The sequence below is a fragment of the Babylonia areolata genome, chromosome 22, assembly GCF_041734735.1.
Source record: "Babylonia areolata isolate BAREFJ2019XMU chromosome 22, ASM4173473v1, whole genome shotgun sequence".
Classification (NCBI taxonomy): Eukaryota; Metazoa; Mollusca; class Gastropoda; order Neogastropoda; family Buccinidae; genus Babylonia; species Babylonia areolata.
The window spans coordinates 8,576,635-8,597,401 of NC_134897.1; the positions used below are offsets into that span (position 1 = coordinate 8,576,635).

The 20,767-nt window shown below is 41.3% G+C and overlaps 1 protein-coding gene and 1 long non-coding RNA gene across 2 annotated transcripts in view; one reads left to right on the top strand and one right to left on the bottom strand.

The window, feature by feature from the left end:
• LOC143297262 (uncharacterized) overlaps positions 1-20,767 on the bottom strand; it is a 29,572-nt gene continuing 8,805 nt past the window's right edge. Inside the window, exon 3 of the long non-coding RNA XR_013057237.1 lies at positions 1-119. This is a non-coding gene — a long non-coding RNA (uncharacterized LOC143297262). The remainder of the gene's footprint in view (positions 120-20,767) is intronic.
• The window catches only part of LOC143297261 (lachesin-like), a 334,679-nt gene continuing 327,911 nt past the window's right edge, over positions 14,000-20,767 (top strand). Inside the window, exons 1-2 of the mRNA XM_076609505.1 lie at positions 14,000-14,114; positions 17,115-17,429. Of these exons, the coding sequence (XP_076465620.1) occupies positions 17,369-17,429 (61 nt within the window). The 5' untranslated portion in view covers positions 14,000-14,114; positions 17,115-17,368. The remainder of the gene's footprint in view (positions 14,115-17,114; positions 17,430-20,767) is intronic.

Consider the following 20,767-nt stretch of genomic DNA (forward strand, 5'->3'; position numbering starts at 1 on the left):
ATGTACGCTGCCAGCCTCTAGCAAGATGGCGGAGAACCGGCTGTCGCGCGTGGCGGGCTGTTCATGTTACCGCGGCTGCTACTCCTTCCTATTCAGCTCAGTGGTCACAACACAGAAGCCTGGATGATGGACGGACCAAACCAAAATGCTTGGTCGTTACCGTCAGCGGATGATTTGGGGGGGGGGGGGGAAAAAAAAACAGAAGGGAGGGGGCAAGAGAGAGAGAGAGAGAGAGAGAGAGAGAGAGAGAGAGAGAGAGAGAACAAACATTTAATGGCATTTCCATAATACATTAAAAAAAAAAAAAATAAACTGAACAAAAAATTATGAAATCAAAATGAAATCTGGTAGATGTGGCACACCTGCCCAATTCCAGAACAGATATGGGAAGAATATTTTAAGGCGGCAACAGAGAGGAATATTTAAAAGCTGAGACTGAGACATATTTTCGGTATCGACGGTCGTTATCACGCCTAAAACGGTTTTGCAGTTCCAGAAATACTTTTTCTCTTTCCTGCCTTTTCTCTGGCCCCAATGTTTCACTCGAATTTTTTTTTCAGCAGACAGTGTAACGTGTTGTCTCATTGTCTGTATTTAGAACCACTGACGTATTCAGAGAAACTGAGGTCGCTTTGTTGCATTTCTGCTCAGTGGTCCACTGTTCTTGGCACTTTAGGATCATGCAGTGCCTTTATAGGCTGTGGTTCATATCCTGACCTGGCCGTAGAAGAATGAAAATCAGCTCGATTCTTCCTACTTTTTATCCTGTAAAAATCAACTTCTGGAACATCATTCTCATCTCTCTCTCTCTCTCTGTGTGTGTGTGTGTGTGTGTGTGTGTGTGTGTGTGTGTGTGTGTGTGTGTGTACGCGTTGCCGCGTATGCTATACTTACTGAGAGAGAGAGAGTGTGTGTGTGTGAGAGAGAAAGAGAGAAACGAAACGAAAATTTATTTTTCCAGGGTAATGAGATAGGCAAAACATGCTTTTCTCCACCTTGCCCTAAGGTAAAAGAAAGAAAAAAAGAGGAATGTGTGGGTTAGGGCCACATCAGAAGAACACATGAACACAGAACTGTCAACAAGAAAGGTATCAACGACCAAAATCCACTGAAAATCACATGAGAAACTAATGAAAAAAGACTATTAGTATTACACAACAACAAACTACTAGAACTCTCTATCCCAACCCGCACCCCGGTCTCCTTAATTCCCTCCACCCCCACGCACATAGTGAGACCCTGAGATTTCAGCATTCAGGCGTAAATATGTAAATATTATTATAATCAAAGATGATTGCATTTATGATGATAGATCGATGACTTTTTGGGGGGTCTCCAATAACCCTGGTCAACGTGAAAAAACAAACAAAAAACAAAAACAAAACAAAAAAACACAAAAAACCCCAACCCAAAACAACCCCCCCCAAAAAAAACAAAACAAAACAAAGAAAACAAAAAAACAAACAAAAAAAAAACAAAAAAAACAAAACGAACACAGCATCTAACAAGATAGTCAACAAGTTGTCTACACTGAAGTTTTCATTTCCTGAAATAGAAACGTTTCGTAAGCTGATTTAAAGGAACAAATACCGCTTTTATCTTTAATAATCGTAGGTAAAGAGTTCCAAAGTGTCTCTCCTGAGTAAACAATGCTAGTTTTAAAGAGGTCAATTCTGGGTTTTGGGAAGACTGTATTATCGGTGTTATCTTGAGTGATTTCGTTGAAATCTCACACTCAGTGCTGGAGGTGCAAAACCGTTCATTATACGAAACATCATCACTGCTTTATTATATTGTAATTTGTGTGTCAGTGGAAGAATATCCATGGTTAGATAGTCTCCATGCATGAGTTAAACGAGTAGATTTTGACAGTACAATCTTAAGAGCTCGTTTATGGATTCTACATAGTGGTTCCAATGTACTGGTACTCCACATGCCATAAATAGAGCTGATGCATAATCAACAGATGACTGAATTAATGCATAAATGCATTTTCGTGCTTTAATTTTTGAGAGCTGGAACACCTTTTGAGGGATGCGCTTGCACAGATCATCAGTGTGGGATGACCAAGAGAGGTTACTATCAACGGTAACTTCTAGAACTTTGTGACTCAGTTTTTACTTCGTCAATCAGTTTATTTCGTGTGTGTGTGTGTGTGTGTGTGTGTGTGTGTGTGTGTGTGTGTGTGTGTGTGTGTGTGTGTGTGTAAGAGAGAGAAAGAGAGAGAGAGAGAGAGAGAGCGTAAGACAGAGAGACAGACACAGAGAGGTGGAACACATTCAACACACCGATGCAGTAATAATTAAGTTCTCTTAACATTACCGCATCCCCCAACCCCACCACACACCCACCTTGCATTCCTTGAACACGAGTCATGACCCACACACACACACACAATGCTCACACTCACACGCGTGCTCTCTCTCTCTCACACACACACACACACACGCGTCCGAGACGTGCGTGCGATACAGGGATACACCTATTCAAAAACGAAGACAGCAGTTAGTCCACTCTGTCTGAACAAATATTTTATGCATGTAATGCAAATCGGATCTTTCATAGGGCCTACTTCAGCTATAGATCCCAGAACTAGTCAATGTAATCCCCCCCAATACTGAACTGCAATCATGAGGTGAATTGTCGCATTTTCGGATTACGTAATTTAGCGTTGGAATCTAAAGCTGCCCTATTATTGCAACAAAGTTGCGTCAAGTGACGCTAGTGCAACGCTCCCCAACTCTATTTTTCTTTGCTTTGTGTGTGCGCGCGCGTGTGTGTGTGTGTGTGTGTGTTTCAATGGCTAAAGATATCTCGTCTTGTTACAGGATTAGTGAAATAATCAAATCTGATTTGACTTCTGTATTGACAGGCACTTCTAAGGTAAAAAACGGCCCTGTAACAAGAAGAGGAAGAATAAGAGGAAGAAGAGGAGGAAGAGGAAGAAGAAAAAGAAGAGTAGGAAGAAGAAGAAGAGGAGGAGGAAGAAGAAGAAGAGAAAGAGGAAAAAGAAAAGGAAAAGGAACAAGAAGAAGAAACAACAACAAAAAAACCCGGCACCACAAAAAACAAACCACACACACAAAGATGGCTGCGTGACCCTATATGAACAGAATCTACAATACAAATTTAAGTTAAAATCTTACCAAAGCAGAACAGTTTTATTGCTTGACCTCCCCGAGTCATTTTTTGTGTGTATTTTTGTCGTTTTGACACGCATGGACAGGACACAGGGAATGTCCATGCTACCCCAGATCTATATTCTTTAATTCCCCAAAGTCTACCACTATTTATCCTAAAGCCTGCGGCCGCAACCTATCAAGAGTGGATTTTTTCTGTACAACTGCCAGAAGACAACACTCTCGTTGCCATGGGTTCTTTTTCAGTGTGCCAAGTGCGTGCTGCACACGGGACCTCGGTTTATTGTCTCATCCGAATGACTGACACTCAGTTTGATTTTCCAGTCAAACTTAGGAACAGGGTGACAGCGGGATTCGAAACCAGACCCTCACGGACTCTCTGTATTGGCAGATGAACGTCTCAACCTTGCCCTAAGTTGCCCGCAGGAGGAAGGCGGCAGAATAATTTTAAGACGCTAATCTGCCAATACAGAGACCGTGAGATTCATGATTCGAATCCCGCTCCCGCTCTTTCTCCCAAGACCTGGGAGATCGGAAAAATCTCCACCCATACCATGCAATTTTGAAGTGACCCATTGATGTGGCAAATAGTCGGTCACTTGACTTTTCGAGAAAGATTGAATTTGTGTTTAGAGCAGCTGCAGTCTCTTTCATTCTGCACACTGCTTGATAGTCTGAATCTTCGAGATTTCTCAAGCATTCATGGGGCAACTTGCGCGTACATTTCGTTAATGTTATGCAAAAGTGTCTCTTTCAAGTAAAATCGAGATCCGATCAAAATACGAAGATACGTATAAGCGCACTTTCACGTGCACGACAGTTTTTATTTCGTCATCTGAGTAGCCATAATTCGTTTCCGGAGAATGTTTCCACACCCCAACGTACACGTTTGACAGAGACAACTATCTTCAATAGTCATTTGATTTTTTTTTTCCAACTTCACGCTCCCAAACTACATTATCCTCAAACGGCTGATTCCAAAATGGCTGAGCGGTGTCGCATGCAGCCGTCTTCCTGATTACAGCAGTTGCTGTTGTGGAGAGACTGCCTCTGTCCACTTTTAGCTGATTTCTTTTGCTATGGCATTGTGTCCGAGACATTCTGACACCCGTATGCGTAGGCCCCCCCCCCCTCCCCCCCCGCTCGAAGCCAAATGTATGGCCAACGCAGTTTTTCATACCAAGCCCCCTTTCTTTGGAATCAAGTTCATCAGCCTCTGAGTCACTCATCTTAATTGCAATCTTTCAAATCCAGTCTGAAGACACACCTTTCCCCCTCCAGATTAATTCCCAACAGCTCATCCGTTTCCAGTATGAACTAAAATGACTATTTGTGAGTGGGTGAGTTTTGATAGTTTGAGGAATTGTTGGTGGTATTTTTGATTGTGTGCTATTTACGATTGTGTGCTATGACGTGTGTGCGTGCGCGTGTGCATGTGTTTATTTTGTGGGGGGTGGGTCTGAGGGGGGGCGGGGGGGGGGGGGGGGGATGAATAGTTTTCAATGTTGTTTGATATCTTGTGTTCAATTTTTCCTTTTTTGATATTTACATATGTGTTCTATTTGTAAATGGCTAAGGCTTATTTTCAGTCAAGATTAGGCGTAAATGTTCATAATAAAAATAAAAACAATAATAATGTAGAAGAAATGTTTTTGGGAAACTGAAATAAAGGTTTGGAGATCATTCATCCTTCACAGATTTCTTCGACAGCTTGCACAGACGATATGAAGCATGGCCTTCAGTGACAAAACATGCAGAAACACCAGAAGGCGAAGCAATGAAAATTAAAAACTTAAAACAGTCTAGTTTCATTCCGCGGTTACGTTTATTCTGGGAAAGTGAAAAACTGTGCTGTCTAACACGCCAGTACCGGGCATGTGTTGGCCGACCGAGGCAGAATTCATGCCGATTCCGTCCGTGAACAACACGAAGCATGTGAAGCTCACACACACACACACAAAGTGGACGTACACACACACGTACACATGCAAAAACAATTCGTGTGTGCCAAGTTACCGTGCAAGGTTCGTGCGTACACACACACACACACACAAACCTCTCTCTCTATTCAGGGCGGGGACTGGATGTAAAAAAGCACACCAGTGCTTATCTATTATCCTCGAAATAAAGAATTTGTCTTGTCTCTCTCTCTCTCTGTATATTATTAGACTTACTGTTTTAGATTCACATTAATATAGTATTTGTTAACATACACAATGTATGTGCAAGTGTGCGTGTTAGAGAGAGAGAGAGAGAGAGAGAGAGAGAGAGAGAGAGAGAGAGAGAGAGAGAGAGAGAGCGAGTGTATGTGTGTGTTCCGTTTTTTTTGTTTAGTTTTTCTATGTCGTTTATTAATACCATGCTTATGCCTGCGCGCGCGCGTGTGTATATATATATATATATATATATGTGTGTGTGTGTGTGTGTGTGTGTGTGTGTGTGTGTGTGTATCTTATTATTACATGTAGTACTGAATTCGCATGCTATGACTTTAAGTAGCATTGTGTAGTGCACGCAATGACACATATATAATATAGTATTGTGTAGAGTAGACCCCGCTTCAGGGCAGGGACTGGACGAAAAAAAAAAAGCGCTCCAGTGCTTATCTATTATCCTCGAAAATAAAGAATTTGCCTGTCTCTCGGCTCGGCTCACACACGACACACATGCGAGCATATGCAAGAAAATTGTAGATACGTAAGTCAATGACAAAAGTCAAAACACAATTTGATTCAAAAGATACGAATTTGCGTACACTGGATCTGGCTAGTTATTTTGGGGTTTGGTCAGTTATTTTGAAATTCAGATTAACACTTGAAGTGATGTCTTTTGTAAAGGAAGAAAGTGTATGCTCTGAAAAGTATGTATCTTAAAAGTCATAATAGTGTTTCATTAATTTGTGCATATGTGTATATACTATATGCCTAAGAAAGAGAGCAAGTCCCATATGCATAATTTATGTTATTCAGTCATGAATGTAACAGCATTTATTTTTGTGGCACTTTGAATGATTGTGTGGTTGAGATCGCATGTGTGTTGTTGCTTGTGATGCTAGGGGAAGTAATTGCGTGTTTCTTATGAATATGGTTTTACTGGAATCATCGTTCCTCAATGTCAGTTCTAAATAGCTCAACTGATCCCGTCACAGCTATTGTAAGCCAGAGCGTGAGAATCGGCTGAACAGGACGGGTCCTAGTGTTTCAATGTCTTGCCTTTTGTCACACTGATGAGGTGAGGATATCTTTAGTTTTACTGTTAGGTCCTATTATCATCATCATTATTTATATGTTTTTGTTCATTATTTATCAAACATTTCGTATTTTTCTTGTTAATTGGATTTTTTATTTTCTCTACTGTAGAAAACCAATGTAAAGGCGAACCGTTTCTGTAATTGTTTGATGTTCATTTCCATTCGATTGTCTTCGTTATTATCACAGATCAATTCATTTAAGTGATAAAGTATTATATTTTTTTTTCTTCCATTCGATGGTACTACTAAAGTTCCGTGCTGCACATTAAAACATAGTTTATAGTTATTATATTGTTTTAGTAATACTTTTTGTATGTTTTATTAAATGGTGCTTATGTACTTTCTTCGCTGAGGTTCGCGCATTGTCACGCACTGTCGCGCATCGTCATTGTAATTCAAGACTAAAATTAAAATAGAGTACCTTTCTTAACAGACCCTCGTGAGAGGTGATCATTCGCTTTTCCTCCCCTTCTTGTCCTCTTCACCCCCTCCTTGAAAACAGCTGTCTCGACGGAAGACAGTGCCCACCCACAAGAACTACAACATGAAGTATCCGTATCATTACGAATTGCAGTAAAATGATACAACAAGATTGTTAATTAGTCCTGAAATGAAATTAAAGGTGGTGGTATTTAAAATTATTACTGCTAGTACTTTGGGGCTCTTTGGTTAAAACGGATGCTCAGCTTTTGATATTTTCACAAATTTTCATTTCATTTCATATTGCTTTGAGGGATGCCAGCTTCACAAAGCCACATGGGGGTCTTTTATGCCTTCCTTGCCTAACCAAATAATTCAAAATCTTCACCTGATGTCAATGAAAAGAAATATATGTACTAAATTCTGAATTTTTATACCATATTTTTCTTATAGATTTTCCCACTGATTATCATTTTCTTCTTCAATTTGCTGATCTGCTGATGATCCAACACTTCACCCTCATATCCTCCTTTTCCCTCGCTTGTAGTCAGGGATGTGAATCATCAGGAACTTTTTACAACAAAAAATTAATGCTTCATACAGGACTAAAAAAAATTCATTCAGAGCGCCCACAGTCAGCTGGTGACTTCAGTTATAACCACTGATTTTTAGCCTACTTTGGATTGAACAGTCTTCGAAACCCATACATTTTTTAGATCTGTTCTTTTGCAGCTAATCTGTACAAAGTTTTTGGTGCAGGGTGAACAGTACACACTACCATCCGTTTTATCTATTCTCTGTTTGTCCACAAAGGCTTCAGGAAGGACAAAATGTTCTCCATTATCTTTCTTCCTTTTTCTGTTCTTTTTTTTTCTTTCTTCTTCACTATTCACAGGACATTCTGAGTGAGGACAAGCTGAGAATAAGAACAGACCAATGTATGAGCCATTTATAAATTCCAAAAATGTTTTTTGTTGTTACCCCACCATCAGTACAGAGAACATGTGGTATTGTCATGCACACACAATTGTATGATTATTGACAGAGTTATGTGAATGTCAGAAGTCCATTTTTCCCTTTGTGTAATATTAATATGAGAAATGCCCTAAATAAATTTTAGGGAGCTAAATCATTCTGTCTACTCTAATGATTTTTTTTTTTTAAACTAAGGAAACATTCAATTTTAAACAAGATATTATACATCCATGAAAATACTGCAGACAGGCTTATTTGCTTATGATGTTGATGCTTGATTGACCTTGGCCTCCCCTTCTTGTCCTCTTCACCCCCTCCTTGAAAACAGCTGTCTCGACGGAAGACAGTGCCCACCCACAAGAACTACAACATGAAGTATCCGTATCATTACGAATTGCAGTAAAATGATACAACAGGATTGTTAATTAGTCCTGAAATGGCATATAATTGTCAACTGGACTAAATGAAATTGGTGGTGGTATTTAAAATTATTACTGCTAGTACTTTAAGGGGCTCTTTGGTTAAACCTGATGCTCAGTTTTTGGTATTTTACAAATTTTCATTTCATTTCATATTGCTTTGAGGGATGTCAGCTTCACAAAGCCACATGGGGGTCTTTTATGCCTTCCTCGCCAAACCAAATAATTCAAAATCTTCACCTGATGTCAATGAAAAGAAATATATGTACTAAATTCTGAATTTTTATACCATATTTTTCTTATAGATTTTCCCACTGATTATCATTTTCTTCTTCAGTTTGCTGATCTGCTGATGATCCAACACTTCACCCTCATATCCTCCTTTTCCCTCGCTTGTAGTCAGGGATGTGAATCATCAGGAACTTTTTACAACAAAAAACTGAATGCTTCATACAGGACTAAAAAAAATTCATTCAGAGCCCCCACAGTCAGCTGGTGACTTCAGTTATGACCACTGATTTTTAGCCTACTTTGGATTGAACAGTCTTCCAAACCCATACATTTTTTAGATCTGTTCTTTTGCAGCTAATCTGTACAAAGTTTTTGGTGAAGGGTGAACAGTACACACTACCATCCGTTTTATTTATTCTCTGTTTGTCCACAAAGGCTTCAGGAAGGACAAAATGTTCTCCATTATCTTTCTTCCTTTTTCTGTTCTTTTTTTTTTCTTTCTTCTTCACTATTCACAGGACATTCTGAGTGAGGACAAGCTGAGAATAAGAACAGACCAATGTATGAGCCATTTATAAATTCCAAAAATGTTTTTTGTTGTTACCCCACCATCAGTACAGAGAACATGTGGTATTGTCATGCACACACAATTGTATGATTATTGACAGAGTTATGTGAATGTCAGAAGTCCATTTTTCCCTTTGTGTAATATTAATATGAGAAATGCCCTAAATAAATTTTAGGGAGCTAAATCATTCTGTCTACTCTAATGATTTTTTTTTTTAAACTAAGGAAACATTCAATTTTAAACAAGATATTATACATCCATGAAAATACTGCAGAGTGGCTTATTTGCTTATGATGTTGATGCTTGATTGACCTTGGCTGTTTTACAGTGCGTGGAGTGCAGTGTGTCCTAAAATAGCTTTAAGCATTCAGTTGTTAATGTTATTACACACACACACATGTATATATGTAGAGAGAGAGACAACCATATCTCATCCTGTCGTATCTCTTTTGCCTCACACACACACACACACACACACACACACTCACTCACTAACCTGAATATCTTTTAAACAATTATTATTATCACTTTTAAGTCAAAGGAGAGAGGAGGAGGTGGTAAAGACTTTTACATTCCCCAAGATAGAGGTACAGTTTTTGGAAGAACCATAGCAAAGCTGTCCATTTTGACAGGTAATTATCAGTCAGTTTTCAGAACTCCCTGGAGAAATGGGATTGAGTTTGAAGATAATGTTGTATTTGTATTTGTATTCTTTTATCACAACAGATTTCTCCGTGTGAAATTCGGGCTGCTCTCCCCAGGGAGAGCGCGTCGCTACACTACAGCGCCACCCATTTTTTTGTATTTTTTCCTGCGTGCAGTTTTGTTTTTCCTATCGAAGTGGATTTTCTACAGAATTTTGCCAGGAACAACCCTTTTGTTGCCGTGGGTTCTTTTACGTGCACTAAGTGCATGCTGCACACGGGACCTCGGTTTATCGTCTCATCCGAATGACTGGCGTCCAGACCAGCACTCAAGGTCTAGTGGAGGAGGAGAAAATATCGACGGCTGAGCCGTGATTCGAACCGGTGCGCTCAGATTTTCTTGCTTGCTAGGTGGACGCGTTACCTCTAGGCCATCACTCCACATTTGAGCAAATTTATTACCATTTTAATCCCCTCCTCACTTCCCTCTTTCACCACCAATCCCTGACTGTTAATTGCATTGATTTAGCATTAAGGACAAAAGTTACAATTATTGTTCCTAAGATTCCCTTTTAATACTACTCAGCTATACTATGTGTTTGTGTGTGTGTGTGTGTGTGCGTGCATGAGAAAGGGAGAGAGAGAGAGAGAGAGAGAGAGAGAGAGAGTGTGTGTGTAAGGTATATTTTATCATTAATATCAATATTTGCAATGTGTATTATTGTTCATATACATACTTTTCTTGTATGTCTTCATGTGCTGTTGTCTGCCATTAATAGTGTTATGCACTAATGTATTTATGTATTATTTCATGGGAATTGCTTTGGTCACACTGGGGAGTTTGCACCTTATAAATACTACTATAACTATTTTTTATTTTATTTATACAACTACAACTACTTTTTTTTTTCATTATTACTATCTTATCATTCTTCTTATTATCAGTTTTATTATTAACGCTTTTATTATCTCATTTTATTGTTTTTTTATGGTTGTTGTTATACTCCAAATTGGGAAAATTAAGTAAAAGATTTAAAATTCACTTATTCAGACACTGTGGCACCACGGTGAAATGAGGTAGCATGCAGAAGCTTGGGCGTGAATTTTGTCTGATTTGTAAATTTTATTGAAGACTGAGCTTCCCATTTTACACCAAAATGTAAGGGATATATATATATATATATATATATATATATATATATATATATATATATATATATATATATATAGTGTGTGTGTGTTTGTGTACGCGTGCATGCTCTTGCATCATTTATTCCTTTGTAAACAGCTTGCTCATGGTTCATTTAGGCCTTATACACGATGATAAACTTTGATAAACCTAACTTTTCCTAAAACTATGACTTTCATTGAGATATCCCTCAAACTGGGCTAGCATAATATTGTGTAATTAAAGTATTACCACTAATTTCAGAAACCTGCTTAGACATACTTAAAAAAAAATGTAAATGTTCCACTTATGGTAGTTTCATTGACTCGAACAGCGTCCCATAATTTCATGTGTCGTACCTGAAAGCTTGTTTCAGGAGAAAACTAACACCATGGTGAATGCTCAGTGACGATTTCTATTTTACACACATGTACTGACTGAGTGCATAAAGTGTTATTATCGATCGTTACTTAGATTATAAAGTTGACACATCCTCATTCATCTTTTGTGTTATCATTTTTTGGAAAAAAAAGTTATATATTTCAAACTGTTCTTGATTAAAGTTAGCTAGTTATGTGTTTAATAGTCCATTTTGTTGTTTATTGTAGGTCCCCACATGAACCTCTTTTCAAATAATAATAATAATATACAGATGTAGTGCATACAATATTTGATTATTGATCATTTTTTTGTCTTAATCCCGCTTCCCCCGCCCCGCCTCTCACACACACCCTTCCGGTATTAAGTTTTTTTTTCTTTCTCCAATCACTGACACTCACCCTCTCCATTTTAGATTTTGTACTTTATCTTTTCCACATTCTGCTCTCTCTTTCTTAGTCCCCTCCCCCTCCCCTCCAACCTCAACCGCCCCCATTTTCATTCGAATATACAGAAATGTCGATTTCTAATTAATAATAACAATCATCATTATGATAGAAATGATAATCCAAATAATAATAATAATAATATCATTTATTTTCAGTCTAATATCATCATCTTAGATGAACAGACTATAAATAAACGAACAACTTCTGTCATCTGCTTTTCACGGATAAGGTCAGGGCCGATATTTACTACACTGTATTTTTTCAGTTTCGCTTCAAGACGGGGTTATGATCGTAACGTGGATTTTCTATTCCCTCATTGAGCATTTTATTTTATTTTTTTATTTTACTGTCGAAAGATCCACGTGCTGAACGATGGTGACCACTGCCTCACCGGCCGCATTCTCCGTTCATGTTGTCAATGTAAACCGCAATATGCCGCCATGCGAGCTATTCATAGTATCGGCTGTGGCAGCGCCCTTTAAACCGGAACACGGCCTATCGTGAAGTTGTGAATACACAAAAAACAGATTTAAACAGGTCCGCACATCATGCTGGCATAATACTTAAAGAAAATTTTTAGAAAAAAACTGCTACTGTGACAACTGTGAAGGTTTGGATCTCCACACAGGAAAGTGCTTTCCTAAAACAGTGGTATTTGACCAACGCACCTGACAGTGATACTTTAGATCAGATGATTTTCAGTTGTACTGTACTGCTTTGCTTTGGTTTCTTTTCATCCCCTTTATATTAACTGGACCATCATGTGAACATTTACTACCGTGATCTAAAGCAGTCAGCGTAAGTCAGTGTTTCAGCATTGCAGAATAAAGTTTAGTCAGTAATCAATATGTTGTATTCAGTTCCATGCCACATCATAAGTCTCTCTCTCTCTCTCCACACAGACAGACACACAGACATATACAATTATTCTATAATAAAGTTACTCGTGAATACAGAACCGAGCCTTATTTGCTTGAAGGATATCTTAATTATAATCAAAAACAATCATTGTGCAAATTAAGAATATCCTGTCATGATTTAGCAACAGAAAAAGGCCGATATTTCAACATTCCAAAAGAAAGGAGACTATGTTTACAACGTCAAACAATAGAGGATGAATTTCATTTCTTAGATGACTGCGAATTACACACAGAAATTAGAATAGAATTCATACAAAAAATTCAAAATTACATTCCAAATATTATTAAACCCAGTCAGCTAACACAGGAAGACAAACTTGTGGGACTGTTTGGGAAATTTGTCAGTAACTGTCAAAAACGCCATAGCGTGCAAGAGTGATTCAGTGTCTTGTTCAGCATTTATCTATTTTTGTTTTGCTTTTTTTTTTTGCTTTTTTTGTGCGTGGTTTCATGTAACTTTGCATGCGTGTCTTATAAACCTTGTTCAGGTTTAATTGACATTAAAATTGATTCTGATTCTGAAAAAAAAATTCTATACATACTTGTTCAGGTTTAATTGACATTAAAATTGATTCTGATTCTGAAAAAAAAATTCTATACATATATAAACAATGCCGAATACCATCGAGTGTGATGGACAAAGTACAAATTCAATACAGATTTTGGGGGGTTCACAGTGACTGATGCGGGTACCGGGGGCGGGAATAATGGGCCGTTCTTCCTAAGCCATCAAATTTTCAAAATGACCTGTTCATTTTGTGGTGAACCTGTCAAATGACCAATGGCGTCCTGAACAAAACCTATACTGTGTGGTGCAGCGTACATGGATTTGTCCAAACGCAGTGGTGCCTTCTAGAGCAATTGTATTGACTTAACTGCTATTAGGCCTGTCGCAGTAAAATTCATCATCATTGTAAAAATACAACTGCCGCTGCTATCATCATAATGTAAAACTTGTAAAAATACACTGAATTGCTATCTTCATTATAATATCTACAACAATTACTACTACTGCTGCAACTACTACTATTGTTTCTGTTTAATACTACCATCCTTATTTCATCTTTCAAGTGTCAGATGCCACGCATAGCATGACATGCGTCCGACCGGCCCATGCACTGCACAGTGCTGCATGCGGCAACCCCTCTACCCCAAAGGCCGAGCCGCGGCACCGCGTCAGAAGCAGCGCTGGCGTCGCTCGCCTCTCGACTCTCTCCCCTCCGCTGTCGCATCACCCAGTCTCTGCACCCCCACCCCCACCCTCCTGAATCCTCCTCCCATCCCTCCACTCACCCTCTCCAAACCACCTCCTCCTCCCTCTCCCCCCCCTTCTCAGTTCCAGTCGCTCAGTCCGCCTGGCTTTTTGAGACAGGAGAGAGAGAGAGAGAGAGGGACATTCTGTTCGTTTATCTGTGGAGGTGGTGTCAGTCTTGCGGTGTTTGTTCCTTTTACTTGCTTCAGTGTGTGTGTGTGTGTGTGTGTGTTGCCGACTGGCTAACTCTTGACAATAGTGAGTTTTTGTTTGGTTACTATTGTACTTCGGGAGAGGAAGGTAAATAAAAGTGCGCGAAAAAGACAGCGAAAAAAAAAAGGAGTCAAGTTTATGTGACAAAACCTAATTAAACTGCTCAGACATAATGTTTTCGACCAAGCAGCATACGTCACAAACCTTGATAAGTTCCCTCCCCCCCCGTCCCCACTTCTCCTGTGGGTGTAAGTTTCATTAATAAGTGCAAAGTTTACTGTCCTAATATTCTTCCTTCTGAAATTATAAATAAAAAGTTTTTTGAGTTTAGCACGTAAGAAATCCATACTGTCACTCAGCTGGTTTGGCTTGTTCGTGTCTTGCATTTTCTGGATCGACATATGCCTACTTCCTGTGACATGACTCAAACGCCTGACATACAAAAAACAACAGAAACGAAAATCTTTTATGAAGTTTAGAATGAAGACACAGGATCACTTAGTGGCGACAGAAGTGTGAACACTGTAGCAGCACATTTTCTCTGGGCCGTAACCGCTGCCTACCGTAGCCGTTTCCCAACTATACCTCCAAATAAATCAGGACAAAGAAAACCTAACTAGTTACCCGTCAACATCTCTGGCATGTACGGCAGTATGGCTAACGAATTAACGAACTAACTAACTAGCTAACTAATGGACTAACGAATTAACTAACTAGCTAGCTAACTTGCGGACTAGCGAACTAACGATTGACAAACAACGAACGATATATATCTGAATGAATAAATCGTGACTGAAGTGAAATATGAGAAGCAAGCAAATAAATAAATGAATGAATGAATAAATGCATTAAATTCTGCACAGTTTCAAAGCGACGACCAAAATACAAACAGGATTCGTTCAGTGAAGAAATCCACCGGCTCAGAGCGTGCTGATGGGGAAGGGAGAGAGAGTGGGTGGGTTACACGTGCAGGCGGCACAGAACAGAACGTTAGTAACGATGTACCAACCGCCATCAACCCGCATGGCTGTTGCAGTTTACGTGTTGCCGGGCTCTCAACTCGGGTGCACTCTGACAAGGCTCACAATCGTCAGAACGTCACAGAACCGGTCGTGCAGATACATACTTCCGCATCGTCATGTGCGTTGATTATTTGCATTTCTTTTTATCACATCAGATTTCTCTGTGTGAAATTCGGGCTGCTCTCCCCAGGGAGAGCGCGTCGCTACACTACAGCGCCCCCCCCCCCCCCCCCCCTTTTTTTTTTTTTTTTTTTCCTGCGTGCAGTTTTATTTGTTTTTCCTATCAAAGTGGAATTTTCTACAGAATTTTGCCAGGAACAACCCCTTTGTTGCCGTGGGTTCTCAGTATGTGCGCTAAATGCATGCTGCGCACGGGACCTCGGTTTTATCGTCCCATCCGAATGACTACTGTCCAGACCACCACTCAAGGTCTAGTGGAGGGGGAGAACATATCGGCGGCGGAGCCGTGATTCGTACTAGCGCGCGCTCAGATTCTCTCGCTTCCTACGCGGACGCGTTACCTCTAGGCCATCACTCCACTATTATGATATAAAGTAATGATGGTAGTGCTGGTTTGTTAATAGTATCGCATGAAAATATTGTTGGTTAACACACAGAGTACCGTAAGAGAATATTATTGGTTATCTGGACTGTTCGATTCAACTTCCCCAGATTACACAATGGGAAGTGTTCAAGTTTTGTCTGTCACTTGGAGTCTCCCGTCGGACCGACGGATGAGTAGGCAGGCGGGCTTATCTGTTGGTGTGTGTCCTCATATGGGAGAAGAGGCCGATTCTGGATGCGCAGCACTTCCCACAGGTGTTGCAAGGGAAAACGTCTCCAGAAGTTGAGCCTTGCTTCCTTCGCTCACGCTTCTCCTTAATGGCGAGCGTTCTCTTCTTTTCAAACGTCTTTATGCCACTAGAGCACAGCGTCCTCCAGCGAGAGGGGTCAAGGGCATCAGTTTCCCAGGAAGCGATGTCTATGTCACAGGCTTTGAGGTTTCTCTTCAAGGTGCCCTTGAAGCGCTTGCAGGGTCTTCCAAGTTCATGGTGGCCTTCCTTCAGCTGGCCATACAAAAGCATCTTCGGGATCCTGCTGTCTGTCATGCGGACGTGTCCTGTCCAGCGTAGCTGGCACTGGATCAGCAGGCTTTCGATGCTGGGCAGGCCGCTCCTCTCTAGGACCGACATTAGCCTGATTGCCTGACCAGCACAGGTGACTTTTTTTGTGAGGAGGAGTTGGGCTGTCTGTCACTTAGTGTGGGTTTAAATAACTCATTAACTACGGCAACGACTTCATTCACCGCTGAAGCGTCCGCAGACGAACTCGGTACAACTGTAGGGACATTCCACTCATGCCCCCAGTCAGTCCCCATTATCTAGGTTTCTTCCTCTGGGGTGCTACATTGCGTAAAACAAAAGCATGCAAAATGTATCACTGCACTTATAAAATTAATGCCACGCGGCTGATCCAATTTCACAAAGGCTCAGCAGTCATCACTGCCCCAGCAACACGGAAGAGAAAGAGCACTGAACTGAGTTATTAATCCAAAAACAACAACAAAAAACACAAAAAACGCAACTGGCCCACCGCACGCGCGCCCTGTCACCCTCCAACACTCACCAACCCAAAACATACTTATTCGGGCGTGATAGACAATATCCAACTACTCAGGCGCACTTCAATGGCACAGGCACAAGTTCTAGTAACTTGCAGATACTGACTTGCATGAAGTGAAAACTAAATCGCACGCGCGAAAACCGCACACAGAATTGTCATCACTGTTCTTCCATGTCGACCGCAAAAGTTACAAGCGATGAGAGAGAGGAGAGGAGGGAGAGGGAGAGGGGCACACACACATAGATCAAGTTCACCTCAATTTAATCCCTAATCTGAAAGCCTAGTTCCACTAACCTCCTCCAAAACCCCCAAAGAACACAACTACAATCACACCTCGATTAATGCCAATCACCATCAATCCTTTTAAAAAGCCGGACACTGCTGAACTCAGCAGCGAGATTTCGCCTCACTGAGCCCGGCGAAATTAGTCCAATTTTGTCAGTTTCAGTGTCCGGTTGCCCTGACGACCAGCTGCGCGAGATAAAGTGGATTTGACAGCTTAGTCCACCATCTTTGGTTATCCTGATTCCCGGGCGTCTGTCCTCGCCACTTTTCACTGTGTTCGTCACAACTTTTGCTCACGTCACTGGAGTGGAATATTTCTCTTTGAACGGAAACTGACTGGAAGAATTTGGGATCAAAGAACAGCATCGATCGTTTCTGTCGATTACTGAACTGATCGGCTTTGCTGTCATCATGAAGATTGTATTCGTCCTCGCCGTCATCATCTGCAAAATGGCAGAGGAAACGGTGACAGGTAAGTCTGCTTTGTTCAGGTTTGTGCCTTTGTTGGAGTGTGTGTTTGAAGTCTTCTTTATTGGATGCCCAAATCCACTGTTCCGTTAATCTATGTGTGCTTGTCCCGAGTGTATTATTTGGTGCCAAAAAGCCACTATTCTCAGTATTAGTCTGTGTGGGTTTCAGTGTGTGTGTGTGTGTGTGTGTGTGTGTGTGTGTGTGTGTGTGTGTGTGTGTGCACGCGCGCGCAATTATTCCATGTTTCATTCCCGCCCCGCCCCCACCCCTCTAAGAAAAAAAAAAGCCAATAGGCTACTCAGAGAGAGAGAGAGTGTGTGAGTATGTGCGCGCGAGCGCGCACGAAAAAAGCCATTATTCAGTTTGTGTGTGTGTTTCATTCCCGTCCATACACCCCCTAAAAAAATTATTTAAAAAAAAAGCCAAGAAAAAAAAAAGCCATTAGGCTATTCCGCGCGCGCCCGAGAGAGAGAGAGAAGAGAGAGAGAGAGAGAGAGAGAGAGAGAGAGAGTGTGTGTGTGTGTGTGTGTTTTCTAGTTGCCAAAATGCCAATGTTTCCATTAGTCTGAAAAGACAGTGCTTACTTCTTTTCCGTCTATTTCTTGTTGATGGGCCTTTTCCGTTCTTTCTTCTCATTCATTCATTCTTTGATTTTTTCCCCTCGTTTTCTTACCATTTTTCGTATCTTATTTTATTTCATATCTTACACAAGTTCACTGTTCTTCCAGCCATTTCGGTTGAGCAATAAACAAGGCGAAAATAATTCGTTTTCTCTAATCATTCTCCTTTCTTTTTTTTCTTTTCTTCTTCATCCTTCTTTTTATGCGTTTGTCGTCCTTGTTCACCAGTCGTTTATAGTTATCTAGTTTTTGTTTTCCAACAGGGAAAAAAAAGACATGTTTTAAGAGGTACAAATCCGTGGTTTGTGTCTCTGTGTGTCGTTTTTGAGTTTTTTCCCGCCATTATTCATTCGTATTTTTATATATAGAAAATAAAACAAGGCATGCTTTAATCAGAACGATTGAATGGTTTGTCTCTATCTGCCTTTTTTTGTATTTTTACACCACCTATCATTCGTTGTTTTCCTTGTCTACTTTTTGTTTTTCTGAAATAAAAAAAGATGGCATGTTTTAACTGGAACGACTCAGTGATATGTGTCTGCTTCTCTTTTCTTCTTCTTCTTTTTTGTGTGACTAGTCCTACGCTCATTTATTATTACATCTCATTTTGGGTTTTCGACAAGGTAACCAGCATGTCTTCAACAGGAACCGCGGAGCAGTCTGTGTCTGTTTCTTCTATTTGTCCGTGATCCTGTCTGACCGTCTCCTATCGAACTGTGTTCTGTCTGACCGCATTCTGTCTGTGTTCTGTCTGTCTGTCCGCCTTCTATGTTCTGTCTGTCTGTCCGCCTTCTGTGTTCTGCCTGGCTGACTGCCTTCTGTCTGTCTGACCACCTTCTGTGTTCTGCCTGGCTGACTGCCTTCTGTCTGTCTGACCGTCTTCTATCTGCCTGTTGTTCTGTCTGACCGCCTTCTATCCGTGTTCTGTGTCACCGCCTTCTATCCGTGTTCTGTGTCACCGCCTTCTATCTGTGTTCTGTGTGACCTCCTTCTGTCTGTCGGTGTTCTGTGTGACCTATTTGTGTTCTGTCTGACCTCTTTCTATCTGTGTTCTGTCTGACCTCCTGTGTTCTCTCTGACCTCCTTCTACCTGTCTGTGTTCTGTCTGACCTCTTCTGTCTGTCTGTGTTCTATGTGACCGCCTTCTATCTATCTGTGTTCTGTCTGATCGCCTTCTATCCGTGTTCTGTGTGACCGCCTTCTATCTGTCTGTGTTCTGTGTAACCGTCTTCTGTCTGTCTGTGTTCTGTGTGACCGCTTTCTATCTGTGCTCTGTCTGAAGCTTTCTATCTGTGCTCTGTCTGACGCTTTCTATCTGTGCTCTGACCACTTTCCATCTGTCTGTGCTCTGTCTGACGCCTTCTATCTGTGCTCTGTCTGACCGCCTTCTATCTGTGCTCTGTCTGACCACTTTCCATCTGTGCTCTGTCTGACCGCTTTCTATCTGTGCTCTGTCTGACGCCTTCTATCTGTGCTCTGTCTGACGCCTTCTATCTGTGCTCTGTCTGACCGCTTTCTATCTGTGCTCTGACCACTTTCCATCTGTCTGTGCTCTGTCTGACGCCTTCTATCTGTGCTCTGTCTGACCGCCTTCTATCTGTGCTCTGTCTGACCACTTTCCATCTGTCTGTGCTCTGTCTGACCACTTTCCATCTGTCTGTGCTCTGTCTGACCACTTTCCATCTGTCTGTGCTCTGTATGACCACTTTCCATCTGTCTGTGCTCTGTATGACCGCCTTCTATCTGTGCTCTGTCTGACCACTTTCCATCTGTCTGTGCTCTGTATGACCGCTTTCTATCTGTGCTCTGTCTGACCACTTTCTATCTGTGCTCTGTCTGACCACTTTCCATCTGTCTGTGCTCTGTATGACCGCCTTCTATCTGTGCTCTGTCTGACCACTTTCTATCTGTGCTCTGTCTGACCACTTTCCATCTGTCTGTGCTCTGTATGACCGCTTTCTATCTGTGCTCTGTCTGACCACTTTCCATCTGTCTGTGCTCTGTATGACCGCTTTCTATCTGTGCTCTGTCTGACCACTTTCCATCTGTCTGTGCTCTGTCTGACCGCCTTCTATCTGTGCTCTGTCTGACCACTTTCTATCTGTGCTCTGTCTGACCACTTTCTATCTGTGCTCTGTCTGACCGCTTTCCATCTGTCTGTGCTCTGTCTGACGCCTTCTATCTGTGCTCTGTCTGACCGCCTTCTATCTGTGCTCTGTCTGACCGCTTTCTATCTGTGCTCTGTCTGACCGCCTTCTATCTGTGCTCTGTCTGACCGCCTTCTATCTGTGCTCTGTCTGACCGCTTTCTATCTGTGCTCTGACCACTTTCCATCTGCCTGTGCTCTGCCTGACGCCTTCTATCTGTGCTCTGTCTGACCACTTTCTATCTGTGCTCTGTCTGACCACTTTCTATCTGTGCTCTGTCTGACCACTTTCTATCTGTGCTCTGTCTGACCACTTTCCATCTGTGCTCTGTCTGACCACTTTCCATCTGTCTGTGCTCTGTCTGACCGCTTTCTATCTGTGCTCTGTGTGACCACTTTCTATCTGTGCTCTGTCTGACGCCTTCTATCTGTGCTCTGACGCCTTCTATCTGTGCTCTGTCTGACGCCTTCTATCTGTGCTCTGACGCCTTCCATCTGTGCTCTGTCTGACCGCCTTCTATCTGTTTGACCGCCTTCTGTGGCCGTGTGTGTGTGTGTGTGGAGAGAGAGAGA